Source organism: Podarcis filfolensis (genome assembly GCF_964270895.1).
Source record: "Podarcis filfolensis genome assembly, chromosome: 14".
Taxonomy (NCBI): Eukaryota; Metazoa; Chordata; class Lepidosauria; order Squamata; family Lacertidae; genus Podarcis; species Podarcis filfolensis.
The window spans coordinates 29,169,417-29,185,329 of NC_139616.1; the positions used below are offsets into that span (position 1 = coordinate 29,169,417).

The 15,913-nt window shown below is 46.1% G+C and overlaps 2 protein-coding genes and 1 long non-coding RNA gene across 6 annotated transcripts in view; 1 reads left to right on the top strand and 2 right to left on the bottom strand.

Annotated features, from left to right (window-relative positions):
- On the bottom strand, positions 1 to 6,970 carry TEX47 (testis expressed 47). Of its 3 annotated transcripts, none has more exons than XR_014541364.1 (7): positions 6,855 to 6,970; positions 6,347 to 6,416; positions 5,200 to 5,303; positions 3,947 to 4,011; positions 3,319 to 3,514; positions 1,425 to 2,206; positions 1 to 1,076 (listed from the first exon to the last, which is right to left on the bottom strand). XR_014541364.1 is itself a non-coding variant. In XM_083584687.1 (7 exons), the coding sequence occupies exons 1-7, from the start codon at positions 6,933 to 6,935 to the stop codon at positions 150 to 152; spliced, it is 660 nt and encodes a 219-aa protein (XP_083440813.1). In that variant the 5' UTR covers positions 6,936 to 6,970; the 3' UTR covers positions 1 to 149. The 3 variants fall into 3 exon arrangements, 2 of the variants coding, with proteins under 2 accessions (XP_083440813.1, XP_083440812.1); XM_083584687.1 differs by having other exon boundaries at positions 1 to 187; positions 1,877 to 2,036; positions 3,319 to 3,460; XM_083584686.1 differs by having other exon boundaries at positions 1 to 187; positions 1,877 to 2,036.
- The window catches only part of LOC310748797, a 13,040-nt gene continuing 4,024 nt past the window's right edge, over positions 6,898 to 15,913 (top strand). Inside the window, exons 1-3 of the long non-coding RNA XR_014541365.1 lie at positions 6,898 to 6,979; positions 12,414 to 12,553; positions 13,669 to 13,881. This is a non-coding gene — a long non-coding RNA (uncharacterized lncRNA). The remainder of the gene's footprint in view (positions 6,980 to 12,413; positions 12,554 to 13,668; positions 13,882 to 15,913) is intronic.
- The window catches only part of SLC5A11 (solute carrier family 5 member 11), a 25,555-nt gene continuing 21,040 nt past the window's right edge, over positions 11,399 to 15,913 (bottom strand). For both annotated transcript variants that reach the window (XM_083584682.1, XM_083584681.1), the window contains exons 10-16: positions 15,729 to 15,864; positions 14,805 to 14,912; positions 14,075 to 14,225; positions 13,647 to 13,815; positions 12,974 to 13,189; positions 12,396 to 12,567; positions 11,399 to 12,259 (exon numbers count right to left, since the gene is read on the bottom strand). In XM_083584682.1, the coding sequence (XP_083440808.1) occupies positions 12,039 to 12,259; positions 12,396 to 12,567; positions 12,974 to 13,189; positions 13,647 to 13,815; positions 14,075 to 14,225; positions 14,805 to 14,912; positions 15,729 to 15,864 (1,173 nt within the window). In that variant the 3' untranslated portion in view covers positions 11,399 to 12,038. The remainder of the gene's footprint in view (positions 12,260 to 12,395; positions 12,568 to 12,973; positions 13,190 to 13,646; positions 13,816 to 14,074; positions 14,226 to 14,804; positions 14,913 to 15,728; positions 15,865 to 15,913) is intronic.

Consider the following 15,913-nt stretch of genomic DNA (forward strand, 5'->3'; position numbering starts at 1 on the left):
TGGCTTCGCTAACACGTTTATTGCTGCCTTGACCCTTGACCCTGTGTGCTGGAAGGAGGTTTAATGGACGTTGGCATTCCTAGCCAATTCTGCAAGTTAACAGCACCCTTGAATTGCTACCCATGAAAACGCTGGCAGTTTGGAAGGTTTCATGAAATCATATGAGTAGGAGTAGGCCACACACATTCTGCAAGGAAGAAGGAGGAAATTATAGGCAGTGTCAGATAATTAACAGCCCTTGCAAATCCCCGTACACCAGACCCTCTCGGGAGCTGATGCTTTCCTGCCCTCGGACAGTAATAGTGGTATAGAACTGTTATAAATAAGAACGTAAAAGGAGCCTGGCAGCTTGATCAGGCTAGGGGCGCATCTAGCCCAGCCCCCTGTTTTCACAGTGGCCAACAGGTGCCTATGGGAAACCTGCAAGCAGGACCTAAATTCAAGAACCCTCTTCCTACTTGTAGTTCTCAACAACTAGCATTCAGAATTCCTCCAACAGTGCAGACAGAAAGCAGTGCCAGATTACCAAATAGGCAGAGTCAGCACTGGCCTGTGGGCTCCATGCCTCTTAGGATCCCGCGACAATGAATCAAAATAATAAATATTGATTTGATCTTGAAAGAAAATTACAATCAAGTTTTCTTAGTTCGGTGTTGTCCCATTAGAGTGGGGTGGGGGGGCGAGATTTCTTCTGCCCTGGGGCCTCCACAGGATTTAATCTGGCAATGGCATAAAGTAGCTGTTATGGCAAGTAGCCACTGCTGTTCTCAGATGCAGGATGGACGAGCAGATCTTCCTCTCAAAGGCAGGTCCCACTAGTTTGGTGGTTCCAGGGTCTCCAGGCACAGGAGATCCACCCATTTGCTGAGGTTAAGCAGGTTTAGGTCTGGTCACTGCCCTTTAGAAGGGAGACCTCTGGGAACCACCGGTCTGCTACCATGGAATCCATGATGGAGGACAACAAGCAGGTGTGAAGGTAAGAGAATAGTAAATTGAACATCCCTCCAGAGTTGCACTTCAACTTCCTTTAACGAGCCAGAAGAGCCCCTCTGGGCAGGTGCATGATATATGCATGGCTAAATTGTAAGGTAAAGGTAAAGGGACCCCTGGCCATTAGGTCCAGTCGTGGCCGACTCTGGGGTTGCAGTGCTCATCTCGCTTTATTGGCCGAGGGACCCGGCGTACAGCTTCTGGGTCATGTGGCCAGCATGACTAAGCCACTTCTGGCGAACCAGAGCAGTGCATGGAAACACCGTTTACCTATTTATCTACTTGCACTTTGACATGCTTTCGAACTGCTAGGTGGGCAGGAGCAGGGACCGAACAACGGGAGCTCACCCCGTCACAGGGATTCGAACAGCTGACCTTCTGATTGGCAAACCCTAGGCTCTGTGGTTTAACCCACAGCGCCACCCGCGTCCGGCTAAATTGTAGCCTGGTGTTAAAAAAAAAAAAGGAGTCTCATCCACTGCTCTGCCCACCTTTGCTTCTGCCCCCATCCAACACTGACATGCAGCCCTTGGCCTGAAAAAGGCAGTGTGGTCTAGCAGTTAGAGTGTTGGAGACCAGGGTTTAAATATCCACTTGGCCATGAAGCTCACTGGGTGACTTTGGGCCAGTCGCTGCCTCTCAGCCTAACCTACCTCACAGGGTTGTTGAGCTCCTTGGGGGATATAAATGCAATCAATCAGTCAAGGTCCCCTACTCCTGGTAGGATATAAATCAAATAATTAAATAAAGGTTCCCCACCCCTGACCTAACAAACATGGTTGCTCCTTTCCTCCAGGATTTTCATTTTGTACCCCCACCAACCCATGATTCTCACATACTGGAGAATGGTGCCTATCGGTGGGAAGGGTGGCAGAAGGCAGCGTACCTGAATCCATTTTAGGCTGCAAAGGATTGTTGTATATCTTCAGAAACTCCTCTGGACTGAGGCACTCCTTAGCCTTGCACAAATACTGGATGGTTTCTGCTGGCATCAGAAGTTCCGGCACGACCGTGTGGAGACAATCGCTGAGGCCTTTATTGCCCACCTTTGATGTCCACGGGGAGGAAGCACAATTGCCAATAAAGAGCATTGCAGTGATTAGTTTTCCTTCTGCAAATGGAAATACTTTGCTCACCTTTTCTTCCTTAACAAATGTTCCCAAGTCAGCTTATTAAGGGTTTGTTTGTTTGTTTTTAATCACATAACATAAGCAACCTAACGAGAAAGCAAGAACTTAAAAACAGTGGGATCTAAAGCAAGAGATCAGTCTTAGCTTTCTTCGTTGTTATTCTCTTGATACATATTGTTATGTGCAAAATAAAAAGTATACATTAAAAATACCATAACAGATGAAGGAAAAGAAATAAAAGCAAGCTAACTGAAGCAGATCAGGCTGAAACTCCCGCCCCCCAAATGCCTTCCAAAACAGATGTCTGAGACTCTTAATCTTAGGGTTGTGGGTTTGAACCACACGTTGGCCAAAAGATTCATGTATTGCAGGGGGCTGGACTAGATGACCCTCACAGTCCCTTCCAATTCTATGATTCTATGATCCTTAGAACATCAGAAGAGCCTGGCTGCTGGGTCAGTATCCTGTTCTCACAGCAAGAAGCCCCAAATGAAAGCCCACAAGTGCCACATGTGCTCAAGAAAGGCACCAGTTGGAATGAATAGCTTTGTTTTCCTGGCATGCAATTATAGGTTATGGGGAATCAACTCTTGATAGCTTTGGGGCAATCGGGGCCAACAAGATGCGGATAATATGATGAGGTTCAACACACCCACCTTACCTAGAACTCGTAGACATCTAGTGAAGCTGAGTGTTTGAAGACTCGGGACGGATAAAATTAATTTCTTGCACACAGAGAGCACCTAGTTAAACAGGGACTCAGTGCCACATGAGACAGAGGTGGCCACACACTTGGATAATTTTAAAAGAGGATTAGACACATACATGGGGGAGAGAGCCATCGATGGCTACTAGCCACAATGGCTGTGCTCTCCCACCATGGTCAGATACGGTAATGCTTCTGAATATCAGTTGCTGAAAACCACAGGAGAGGAGAGCACTCTTGTGCCTGGGTCCTGCTTGCTGGTGTCTCACAAGGAACCGTTCAGCCTCAAGAACAGGATGCTAGACTAGACTAAGGTTACCAGATTTTTTTTCAATGACTCCGGGGACACTTTTCAACTTCAATAGATTTTGTATGGGGACTGATTTGTAAATTTGGGGACTGTCCCCGGGAAACAGGGACGTCTGGTAACCTTAGACTAGACGGACCATTGGCCTGATCCAGCAGGCTCTTCGTACGCAAATACGTCCTTACCTTGAGAGTCGCAAGATAAACTCCCAGTTTCAGGTTGAGAGTAAGGCACTCTGTGATCACTTCTTCTGTCGTCTGGGTCTGTGTAACGTCTTCGAGAGTTACTGGGACTTCCACGGCTGTGGCGTACCACTGGTTGAAGAGTCTGGTCGGGATGTTGTGAGACATTGCTAATATCTTAACGTCCTGTATTAAAGCACTGGGGGTGGGGGTAGTGATGGATGGACAGATCCGTCAGCTTTTCGTTTCTCTCCCTTTCTCATTCTTCCAATCCAATCTTAAATTCAGTTCCCCCACGTTTCCTGGGTTTGGGTGCGAATTTCTCCTAGTAAACACATTTTTGCATGACGCTTTGAAAAATATAGACATCTCTGCAAGCAATTTTCTGCCTGCGCACTAAGAAGGAGGAAGTTGATGGGCAGGGCCGTCCTCTGAGACTGTAAGTAAGAGAATAGCAGGCGAGTGGGGGCTGCACTCCAGGGGGTTGGACTAGATGACCCTTGGGTCCCTTCTCCAACTCTACAATTCTATGCTTCTATGAAGGAAGAATGAGGTTGGTGGGTCTGTGCTCCATTCACCCTAATGAACCAGCCCCCATCAGTCTCCCCTGAACAAGTTTCCAATCACTTACTTTGAGTCTTGATTTTCAACAGCTGCCAAGTCCATAAGGATATGGTAGAGTGTGCCACTGGATGCCTACAAATTATTATTATTATTATTATTATTATTATTATTATTATTATTACTACTACTACTACTACTACTACTACTACTACTATTTCCTTTTTCCCAGACAAGGACTCAAGACAGCTTGCAGATAAAAATGCAAAACACAGATAAAATAGAAAAGCTAATTGCATAGAAAAGACCATCATTAAAAAGTAATTAATTGAACAGTAGTACAAATGAAACAATATAATGAAACCCAAATCTATTAAAAATGTGAATTACAACAGTAAAAACATTACATCACCAGCTCCCTAAAGGATTGTTGGAATAGAAAGGTTTTCACCTGCTAGTGGAAGAACAGCAAGGAGGGAGACAGTCTGGCTTCTCTAGGAATGGAGTTCCAAAGTCTGGGACCAGCCACAAAAAAGGCCCTCTCATGCGTCCCCACTAAGCTTGTCTGTGAGGGTGGTAGGATGGAGAGAAGGGCCTTTCCTGAAGATCTTGGAGCCTGGGCAGATTCATATGAAAGAATCTGGATTTTCAAAGGGAGCAGGGAGTGGGGGAGGCATAAATGCTCAATCACTCTGGGGTCTGATATCCTCTGCTATGGAGGACAGGAATAGAGTAGCATGAGAGGCAAAATGGGAGTTTTGTCATTGTTTCTAAATTTTGGGTTTGATGGATGTTTTTAAGTCAAATACTCAGCTCCAGGCATTTCCAGACTCCCTGTTTTCAGGTGGGATTCAACTGCCTATCGACAAACTCAGCCTTCACAGCTGAAGTTGGTCAGGCACTTGCAAAATAAAGCCACTTTTCCCAAAGACTGGAGAGTTTTCAGTAAGGAAATTGAAAGGCACTGGGAAGTTTGGTATAATTACTTGATACAACCACATCTAACTTCCTCACAAACAAATCAGAATGAATGCACAATAAGCAGCCAATGTTGTCTAAAACTGCCCACAAACTTGGTGCAAACCAGTCAGATGAAACGATCAATAAATTGCTTCCAAACGCAAAGCAGCCTTTTGCAGAACCCAACTGCCCTCCGGTGGCCACTTACCTGAATATAAATCCCATTGAGCAAAGCAAGTCATCGTTACAAGTAAATATGTGCGGACATTCAGTTGCATGTGGGATTTCTCTGGGATTTGTGATTAACGTGCACTCTTTTAGAAAGAGGGGTCTCTTGGCTTGAACCTGGTAGATGTGACTCACCTCTAGAATGTGCAGAAGACAGTGAGAGTAGATGAGGAGGATGCCTGAGGGGGACTCCCCTAGGTGGACCTTGGAAATCCTCTGGAAAAGTTGCTCATGGTATGCTTATGAAGAGGAGGGAGCGAAAGGAGACCAACTGAGAGATCCGCTGGAAAAACCATTGCCCAAGCGTAATGGACCCAAACAGGTCATGGTCATACCCACACCCCTTCGAAGACTGTGCATGGACCGACTAGATGTGGCCCTCTGGATTTTTGTAACTGGCCCTCACTATTCTTCCCACATATCCTTTCTCCAGCCACAGCTACCCACTCCCTGGCCCTGCCTCTCACCCTCCATGAGTATTTTTACCTGGCTGGAAAGTGTATTTGAACTTCCATAATGCCTCTTACGAATGAGCGAGAGAGAAGTGTGCAGTGTTTTTCTTCTAGAAAGAGAGATGCTGATACTCCCTTGAGTACTCCCAGGAAAAAAACACTGGGTGCATGTGAGACTGTGTATAGAGACTGGCCTGCTGTGCAAAGCTAATGTTTATTATTATTATTATTATTATTATTATTAGTTGTTGTTGTTGTTGTTTTGTTGTTGTTGTTGTTGTTGTTGTCATTTACCTGCCATTCACCCTAAGGTCCCAGGGTAGATTGCAACGTCAAAACACAACATCAAAAAGAGTTTTCACCCACTTACAATCATATAAATAAGGTGGGTCCTAAAAATATACACCTCAAGTGTCAAAAGGCTGGGGTAAAGAGAATGCATCTTCATCATCCTCCAGATAAGGAGCCAGACACACCGCTGTGGCGAGGGAGCCCCACAGCTCAGGGGCCACCTAAGAGAAGGCCCTGTCCCAGCCTCAAAGCACCCCCCCCCCCGCCCCATGAGCCTCTGAGGGCAGAGGAACTATCAAGAGGGCTGCCTCACCCACCTCTGCCTCTGGCCCTGCCAGCCCTGGTATGTGGCCTTCGAAAGGTTCCCATAAGGGAATGCAGCCCTCAGGCCGAAAAGGATTCCCCACTCCTGCCACAGAAAAGCCCTGTGAAAGTTCTGCAGCCCAGTTCATCTCTGAGGCTGTTTTTCCAGCACTGGAAGAGGCTCACGGCCAATGCCTTGCCTCCCGAAAGTCTGTGTGAGAGGGTAGCTCCCATACCTGTGACGTCTGCACTCTCCGCATTTTCTCGCAACAGCGCGACAAAGAACAGCCGATGGAGCAGGAATTTCTGGGGTAGGAGGGAAGGAGAGCGTGAAAGGTTCTGTTAGTAGCTATTTGCCTGTGTCTTGGGCCCATTTTACAGGAATGGCAGTTGAATCTTACGCTGCTGAGAGCCGGAGCCGGAAGTAGATCAGTAAATAAAATACCCTGTGTCAGTGAAGTTCATACTTTATTCAAAGAAGCCAATAAAGCTCAGGCCTAGGACACATGGCTACCCTTTGGGACTATGAAGAGGTTCAGAATGGCAGGGCGAAGCCTACACTACATGTGTAGAGGGCAGAGTGGGACAATTTGAGAAGCCATGATATGGAAAGGGATGAGGAGCTGGTCTGCAGTTGTGGGAGAGCAGCAAGAATGGAGGAGACCCTGTGCAGAGGCGTTGAGGTGGAAGTGTGGCCTTGTGTTGAGGAGAACATTCCACCGCCACCCAAATTTCCCCTCACACCTTCATCTGTTGGCGCCTCTTCTCCTCCAGAGCACTGAGGAGGGTGCTCCTCGCCACAATGTTGGCCAGTATGTTGGCCATTTTGCCCAAGATGGCAGTTCCGGAACTCAAGAGAACAGTCTGAGGTAACTGACGCGTGAGGGAATGGCCTCCCCTAGGAAGTCAGCTCTATTGCCAGCCTGTGTTGTGAGGATATATGAATCTATGTTTTGAACCTGCTCTACCCAAAAGAAAATAAGCAAATATATAGGATTGAGGGGAGACCATCTTTGGATCTCCTCCAAGCCTGCAGTTTTATTTTTATTTTTTTGTATATAATTTTTATCAAGTTTTCTGTTTTACAATTTGAGATACTCATTTTGCATCCTTAAAATATCAATGACTTCCCTTCTTCTCTTTCCATGGTTCATTTTACATATCTTATATCCCTGCATATTTTACAAAAACTGTGCCATTCAGTATTCCATTATTGCATCCATCAAACTTATTTACATGTTGAATTTATCTTAATGCTGCCAGCTGTACACAATCATTTACCATATATTCAGTAAATGTTTTCCAATCTTCTTTAAACGTATGTTCTTCTTGTTCTCTTATTCTATATGTTAAGTCTGCAAGTTGTGCATGTTCTGTCAACTTAGGTTGCCATTCTTTTTTGGTTGGGACCTCTTTCCATTTTTGGGCTAACAAAACATGGGCCACAACAGTAGCACACATAAAGACATAAATAACCAAACCTGCAGTTTTACATCTGTAAGATGGGATCTCGCAGCAGAAGGAACTGCATGACATGGCGTGGAGAAAGTGGGGAGAAAATATTTTCTCCCTTTCATAACAACTAGGAACTCATCGGCATCCAATGAAGCTGAATGTTGGAAGATTCAGGACACATAGAATCATAAGAGTTGGAAGGGACCATGCGGGTCATCTAGTCCAACCCCCACAATCTTTTGTCCAACATGGGGCTCAAACCCACAACCCTGAGATTAAGAGTCTCGGACTCTGCTGACTGAGCTATCACATAAAAGGAAGGTCTTCTTCCCGCAGTGTGTAGTTGAACTATGGAACTTGCTCCTTCAGGAGGCAGTGGTGGCCGCCATCTTGGATGGTTTTGAAAGAGGATTAGACAAGTTTATGGAAGAGAAGGGTATCAAGGGCTGCTGGCCACGATGGCTTGGCTCTGCCTCCACAATTGGAGGCAGCAATGCTTCTGAATACAGTTGCCAGAAATCACAGCAGAGGATAGGGCTCTTGTGATGGAGTCCTGCTTGTGGATTTTGCACTGGGGCATCTGGTTGGCCACTGTGAGACCCAAATGCTGGATTCAATGGGCCATTGACCTGGTCCAGCAGGCTCTTCTTATGTTCTTATTATAGAGTGGTCAAACCAGTCTCTTTTGTTAAGTTAAAGACCCTTTAACATAACTTAAAGCTTATTTTTACATGACTAAACATTTGGTCAAGTACAGGTGTGCTGCCATAGAAACAAGCAGCCAGCGATGCTTTGATTCAAAAGAACACACAGAAAAGAGATGGAAAAGTGCACTGGAAAGTGTGGGATAATTTTATTTATTTTTATTTATTAAAACACTTGCTTGACGAAACTGACACCTAATCTCCCCAGAAACAAATAAGGATGGAGATTCCCGCTGGACAGTCCAATCTCCCTGCAAAAAAATCAGGTTGAATGCTGAATAAACAGGCCGTCTGGAGGCAAACCTAGTCTTTGTTTGTGGTATGGGAATGTATCTTGGGGTTTTTTTCCCCTTTAAGAAATAAATAAATAGCAAGACTACTTCTTGGAGAGGAGGCTTCCCAAAACTCAGAAAGAAGCAAGTATTTCTAAACCAGGTTATCTAAAGACATTTATTGCCAACCAAGGTTGAGCCTAGTCTATTTTCAGTGCTGAATTTCTTCTGTGCAGTTAAGGCAGCTGTTATAAAGACACTCAATTTCTGAGGAAAGACCATTTGGGCTGCACTACGCTGGAATCACACAGCCGAGCTTCAAATATTATCAGCATCGCATTTAACTTTCCTGGGTTCTCCAAAGACAAGGATAGGATCTGCACACATTTCCCTGGGCATCACGTGCAACATCCCCACATCACCCTGGAGCTGGTATGAAGAGGCCACTGGGTTAGACTGGTTATTGCATGATGAAGAAAACTGAAGCCAGCTCAGACATATCAAGGCATCCTTGGACAGATGCCTGACTCCATTCAGAAGAATAAATAAAAACACACACATTGATTTGTTTTTGTTTTTACAAGTCCATGGAAAACATGACACAGTTGATAAAATACTCCATAAAAATACTCTTCGCATTATTTTGTACAGTAAAAGGGACACCGTCAAAACACTCTCCCATTGAAAATCTCACAAATACGTTGGCCATTTCAACAAGTAACTCGTTCTCCTTCCTAGCTATGTCCACAGATGTTTCTGGGAGGTTAGGCAGTCTTCCTGCACTCTAGAAAAGTTCATTTTGCTGCCTTTTCCTTCATTGTTACACTGAAGTTTAGCACCCTGCTAAAGAACCTTTCACAGAATCACAGACCTGTAGAGTCGAAAGGGACATCCAAGGGTTCTGTAGTCCAACCTCCTGCAATGCATGTTCACTTATTTTGCAAGAGAATGCTTTTTTTTTATCAGCCCCTAATAGTAGCTTTTAACACAAAATTGGCATTATATGACACCACTGAAATATACATTTGTAAATCAAGAATGCCTGGGATGTATATCTGCAGGAGATTAAACAGAACATAACAGGTTGTTCTTGTAGTGACTGAAAACTTTAATAAAAAAAATCCTTCCAGTAGCACCTTAGAGACCAACTAAGTTAGTTACTGGTATGAGCTTTTGTGTGCATGCACACTTCTCCATCTTCTTCATGCACACGAAAGCTGATACCAATGACAAACTTAGCTGGTCTCTAAGGTGCTACTGGAAGGAATTTTTTTATTTTGTTTCGACTGCTGCAGACCAACACGGCTACCTACCTGTAATGAAAACCTTAAGACGTGCCTATCCTACAAATGTAGACAGAAGGGCTTTAGCTCAGTGCATAGGATACCTGCATTGCATGCAGAAGGTCCCCAATTTAATCCCTGGCATCTCCAGGTAGGGCTGGGAGAGACTCGGGACTGAAACCCTGGACAGTTGTTGCTGGTCAGTGTGGGCAATATTGACCTCAATGGACCAAAGGTCTGACTCAATATCAGGTAGCTTCCAATGTTTCAAATAAACTGTATGCCTTTTAAGCTGTCATGGTTCAAGCTATGAAGGAAAGTCAACCACGTGAACTACAGTAGGCTCAGGACAATCAAAAATACTTGTTCACTGTGGCTACTTTTGCATGTAACACTAAGCCAAAGTATGTCTCCCAGGAAGGAGGAGATTACAGCCGCTTTGTTCCTTCCCAGTCCTTTCTTGCTCAGTATGGCAGCTAAGCCAAAGTTGGCTTAGCAGGGGTCAGCAAACTTTTTGAGCAGGGGGCCGGTCCACTGTTCTACAGACCTTGTGGGGGGCCGGACTATATTTGGGGGGGAATGAACGAATTCCTACGCCTCACAAATAACCCAGAGATTCATTTTAAATAAAAGGACACATTCTACTCATGTAAAAACACACTGATCCCTGGACTGTCCGCGGGCCAGATTTAGAAGGCGATTGGGCCAGATCTGGCCCCCGGGCCTTACTTTGCCTACCCATGGCTTAGCATGTTGCCTGAACCTGGATCTATGGTTAAGAACTCTCTGGTTTGTGCCATGCTGAGCTAAGAGGATTGGGGAGGACCAAAGAGGTTGTGAGCTCCTCTGGAGGAGCCAGCATGAATACGTTTCTGGTATGAGAGCATCACCATGGCATGGGTCCCCATAGCTAAACATTGTGGCATTAAAGCAGGCTTTGCTCACCTGGAGAGCTCTAGACACTTTGGACTACAACTCCCATCAGCCCTAGACAGCACAGCCACATGGGATTTGAAGTCTGAAACATCTAGAGGGCACCAAGTCGGCAAAGGCTTTATTAAAGACCCCGTGTTGTATCCAATGCTAGTCCTACTCAGAACAGACCCAAGGGAATAGTGAGTGATACTAATGTAAGAAACTAAAAAGAGCCTGTCCCGTACGGGACACGGGTGGCGCTGTGGGTTAAACCACAGAGCCTAGGACTTGCCGATCAGAAGGTCGGCGGTTCAAATCCCCGCGACGGGGTGAGCTCCCGTTGCTCGGTCCCTGCTCCTGCCAACCTAGCAGTTCAAAAGCACGTCAAAGTGCAAGTAGATAAATAGGTATCGCTCCGGCGGGAAAGTAAATGGTGTTTCCGTGCGCTGCTCTGGTTCGCCAGAAGCGGCTCAGTCATGCTGGCCACATGACCCAGAAGTTGTACGCCAGCTCCCTGCCAATAAAGCGAGATGAGTGCCGCAACCCCAGAGTTGGCCACGACAGGACCTAATGGTCAGGGGTCCCTTTACCTTTACCTTTAAGAAGAGCCTGCTGGATCAGGCCAGTGGCCCATCTAGTCCAGCATCCTGTTCTCAACCGAAACCCAAAAGTGGGATTTGAGCAGAAGTTCACTCTCCCTTCCTGTGGTTTCCAGCAGCTGGGATTCAGAAGCATTGCTTTCCCCAAGCAGAGCAGAACCTTCATGGCTAGTAGACATTAATAGCTCTCTGTGAATTTATCTAATTCTCTTACAAAACCATCCAGGTTGGTGGCCCGCACTGCCTCCTAGGGAATAGTTAGTTCCATAGTCCTATCTATTGTTTGCTAATTTCAATGGGTTTACTCCGAGTAGAACTTAGCTGGCTACAACCCCCAGAGCCACAAAAGAGACCTGCCGCATGTGGGGTCATGAGACTGTCAGGAAATGTGTGGCAAAAGAATGGTGTCTCACTTGTTTAAATAATAACTGTGCCAAGCAAACCTGTTTTTGGTCTTTGCCCCCAAAATCACCGCCTGGGACCCGGTTACATTGGAGAGGCTCTGGATTTCTCCTACTGCGAATTCTTCAAGTCCATCCACAAGCATTCAGGCCCTTTTTCCTTTCCTTGAGAATTTTAAAAGCACACAGTGTCTGGTACAGGGTCATTATTAAGTGTTATCATTCGCCTTGGTCCTTCCTATAGCAATGCCCATCTGCTTGGTGCTGAACAGCGTCCTTTGAACAGATGAGGCTCAATGCTACGCAAAGTAAGCCCAGAGGAAGATGCCTGCACTTAAGCAGACTATCAGGTTGACATTGAGGATGTGCTTCACAAAAGGTGCTTCCTTCGTGGAAGCCATGGCGATTTCACTTTTCAATTCGGCAGCAGATTTCGGAGTGTCCGCATTCCTGCTCTCCATCCCACAGATCCACAAAAACAGCCTTGTGAGTTTGGAGGTCTTCTTACAGTCCAGGGAACCTGAGGAGGAGACAAGTTAGCAGTAAATCACTGGTCAGGCTCATGGACATGGGAAAGGGATCCATGACCCTGATATTAAGAGTCTCATCCTCTACTAACTGAACTATGTCCTCTGTGGGTCACTGATAAGTTTTACCATTTTGATTGTTTTCAGGGCCATCACTGATCTCAAGTTGCACTGGAGAAGGAGGAGCAGCCTCATGGACACCGTTGGCAGGGAGAGGCACAGCAGGGCTTCTGGGAGCTTGTGGAAGGGCATCCTTCTCTACCTGAGCATCCTTGCGGGTGAACCAGGTGAGGCGGGTGATCTGTTGGGACAAAAGGCACCTTTAACAAACTACAGATCCCAGGATTATCTGTGGTTGATGAAGCGCCATAGAAGTGTTTTAAAGGGACAGCGTGGGGACTCAGCTACATTAGTAAAGAAACAGTGATTTGATTGCACTTTAAACATGCAACACTAGATGGCGCCAGAGAGCAGGAAATTTTGAAACACGGTTTTCCATAGGGATTTTTTCCCCTTTTACTACAGTATAATGATCTAATTTCTGACTTATTTAAAGTGTCCGTCCCACCCCTCCATGTGTAGATCCACCCTGGGTGTCACCTAATTTGCTCCATGTTTCAGAGCTGCCCTAATCTGATTGGGCTTTAAAGCACCCAAGAAGATGGGTTCAGAAACGAGAGTTGGCAATGCCTGCTGGAATTACGCACCCTTTCCTTTGAAGGAGGCTCTGTCAGGAGACTAACAGACACCACCACAAGCAGCGTAGCCAGACTCAGGATCATGGAGAAGTAGAGGTAGTGGACGTATTTCACCACCGCCGGACGGCCATCTGCCTCATCGCACCGTGGCAGAGGGTAGACGAAATCCAGCACCATTCGGATCAGGCCCATTCCCATCCCAATCAAAAGGCCACAGAATGCCCCCTGGGAGGAAGGAAGAATCCCATGTTGGAACAAGAAGAGGCATCTACACCACAGTCAAGTGGAAATTTGGTTTAATCCCCCTTTTAGGGCACATCTGCTGAATTTGGCCGTCTCAAAACAATCCACAAACCAAAGCACAACGATCCTTTGAAATTTGAAACAATACTTTGGTGCCTTTTGATCAATGGATAAAAGATATGACAACTCTTGCAACATAGGAATGGATTGCTTTTAGACACAGATTGTGTATGGGTAAATATAATGATACTTGGAACGCAAATAAAAATATTAACAATGATTTGCATCAGAAGATGTTCTCCCCATTTTTGGTACCTGACAACTGGTCTTCAGAGACACACTCATACCATACACCAGGGCCACCCAAAAAACTTTGCAAATAACGCAGCTCACAACCACCATCGTTCAGGGCCTCCAGGAGAACCTGCATCTCACTCACCTTTTCATTTGTTCTCTTCCAGAAGCAGCCCAGGATGAAGACCACGGCCACGGGAGGTTGCAGGTAGGAACTGATGGTCTGGATGTAAATGAAGAGCTGTCCCCCCTGGCTGGCCTGGACCAGCGGAATCCATAAGATGGAAATGACTACAAGGAGCAGGACAAAGACCCTGAATCAAGGAGAAAGGCCTCGTTATCTCTTTGTTTTGCTACCGATTTCTAATGGCAAGGAAAGAGTAAGTCCTGAAACATTAAAGGCTGTATCCAAGTGTGAATTAGCTGTGATTCCTGCATTGCAGGGGGCTGGACTAGGGACCTTTGGGGTCCCTTCCAACCTTAAAATTCTATGACCTAACTATTGGAAGTCTACCCTGGGATCTTCTGGAACTCTTGTTGGGTGTGCACCACCTTGCACATGGCGCACCTTACCTGCCGACGATCATGAGCTCCCACTCTGAAGAGAGGGGCCTGATATTTCGCCAGAGATCCATGGTGAAAATGGTGCTTGCGCTGTTGAAGATGGAAGTCAGAGAGGACATCAGTGCTGCAATCATCACGGACATCATCAGACCTCTGAGTCCTGGAAGCCAAAGGAGAGCCCACCACTCACGAGAGGTGCCCCTAGACCAAGCAGAGTGCCCACCTCTCTCCTAATATAAGAAAAGCCCTGCACCAGCTGGGTCAAGGCCAAAGGGGGTCCATCCAGGTCATGGTCTTCAGACACCTCTTCTGGGAAGCCAGCAAGGGGGATCTGGGTTTAACAGCAACACTCTCCCCATTTGTGGTACCTGACAACTGGTCTTCAGAGATAAGCTCATGCCATGCCCCAGGGCCACCCAAAAAACCTTTGCAAATAACTCTGTTGCTTACTGAGCCACGGTGGCAGCCGAACATGGCAGGGAGAAGAATGGGGACAACATGAAAATTAGTTCGCTCTGCCTGTCATTGGCTCTGGTGCCACCTACTGTTGGCCTCCCTGCCTTCTTCCCCACCAGTTCCAATGAGCATCACCCATTGCCCTCGAGCATCTTGGACCTTATTTGTTACCATCCGAAAGTGCTGTTGGTCTCTCACCTACAGCTAAATTTCTAACCACCTGCATCTCTGAGCACCTCTGTTTGGGTTGCTGAGAAGCCCCCCCCCCCTCCTTCCTCCTTACCAATTGGCAAAAGTTCAATGACCAATTTGGGGTATGCAATATCAGAACATCCAGATGGGTTGCCACAGATCTCTTTGCAGATTTTCGGATCAGCACAAGCCACGAGATCTGTGATGAAAATGTAATTTAAACTTATTGTAAATAGCTGTGAGAGAGTGGGGGGAGGAAAGCCAAGGGCGTAAAAATGGATGGGGAACTGTTTGCAAATCATCTGTAATCAAGAGGCAGATTCTAATATTTTGTCACCTACTGAAAACAAGTCTATTTCAGAAAACTAATTTAATTTGGTTTGGTTGTTGGTTCTGCATCTTACGACTTTATGATGTTTGATGGTTTTATGGCACATTTTATTTTGGGAATGTGCTGGCAGTTTGGAAATACTCAGGGTAACAAAATTAAAGGAAGGAAGATAAGAGCTTTGATACCTGCTCCAAATCCTTCCCCCTCAACACATGCTGACCAAAATATATTTCCCCTTAGAAATCTGTATTGCACTTATTCATTGCATTGATATCCCATCTCTCCCCCCGCCCCCCAGGAGCTCAAGGCAGCCTACATGGCTCTTCCCCTCCTCAATTAATCCTCACAACCACCCTGCCAGGTAGGTTAGGCTGAGAGATGCAATGACTGGCCTCGAGGTCACCCAGTGAGTCTAACTTTCTCACCACTCAAACCAATGGATTCAAATGACAAGAAAGAAGGACATTAGTAAGAACTTTCTGGCAGTAAGAGCTGTTCAGCAGTGGAACAGACAACCTCAGAACATGGCCTTCATTTGAGGTTTTTAAGCAGAAGTTGGACGGCAATTTGTCAGGGATTCTTTAGCTATGACTCCTGAGATGACCCTTGTTGGGTGCGTCCCTTCTAACTCTATGATTCACTACACTCTGCAGCATCAGGAGGCATCTTATTCTTCCTTCTTACCTGGAAAGAGGATGCGGCTGATCATTCCAGGCAGAACCATCATAAACAAGGGCAGGATTTTCAAGTAGGAGGCCAGCAAGGCTCCCCCTTTGGCATGAGAGAGGTTCTTGGCTGCCAAAGATCTTTGAACAATGACCTGCAATGTAAGGAAGGAGACAGTTCGGTACAGGCCCTTCTAAGACCAC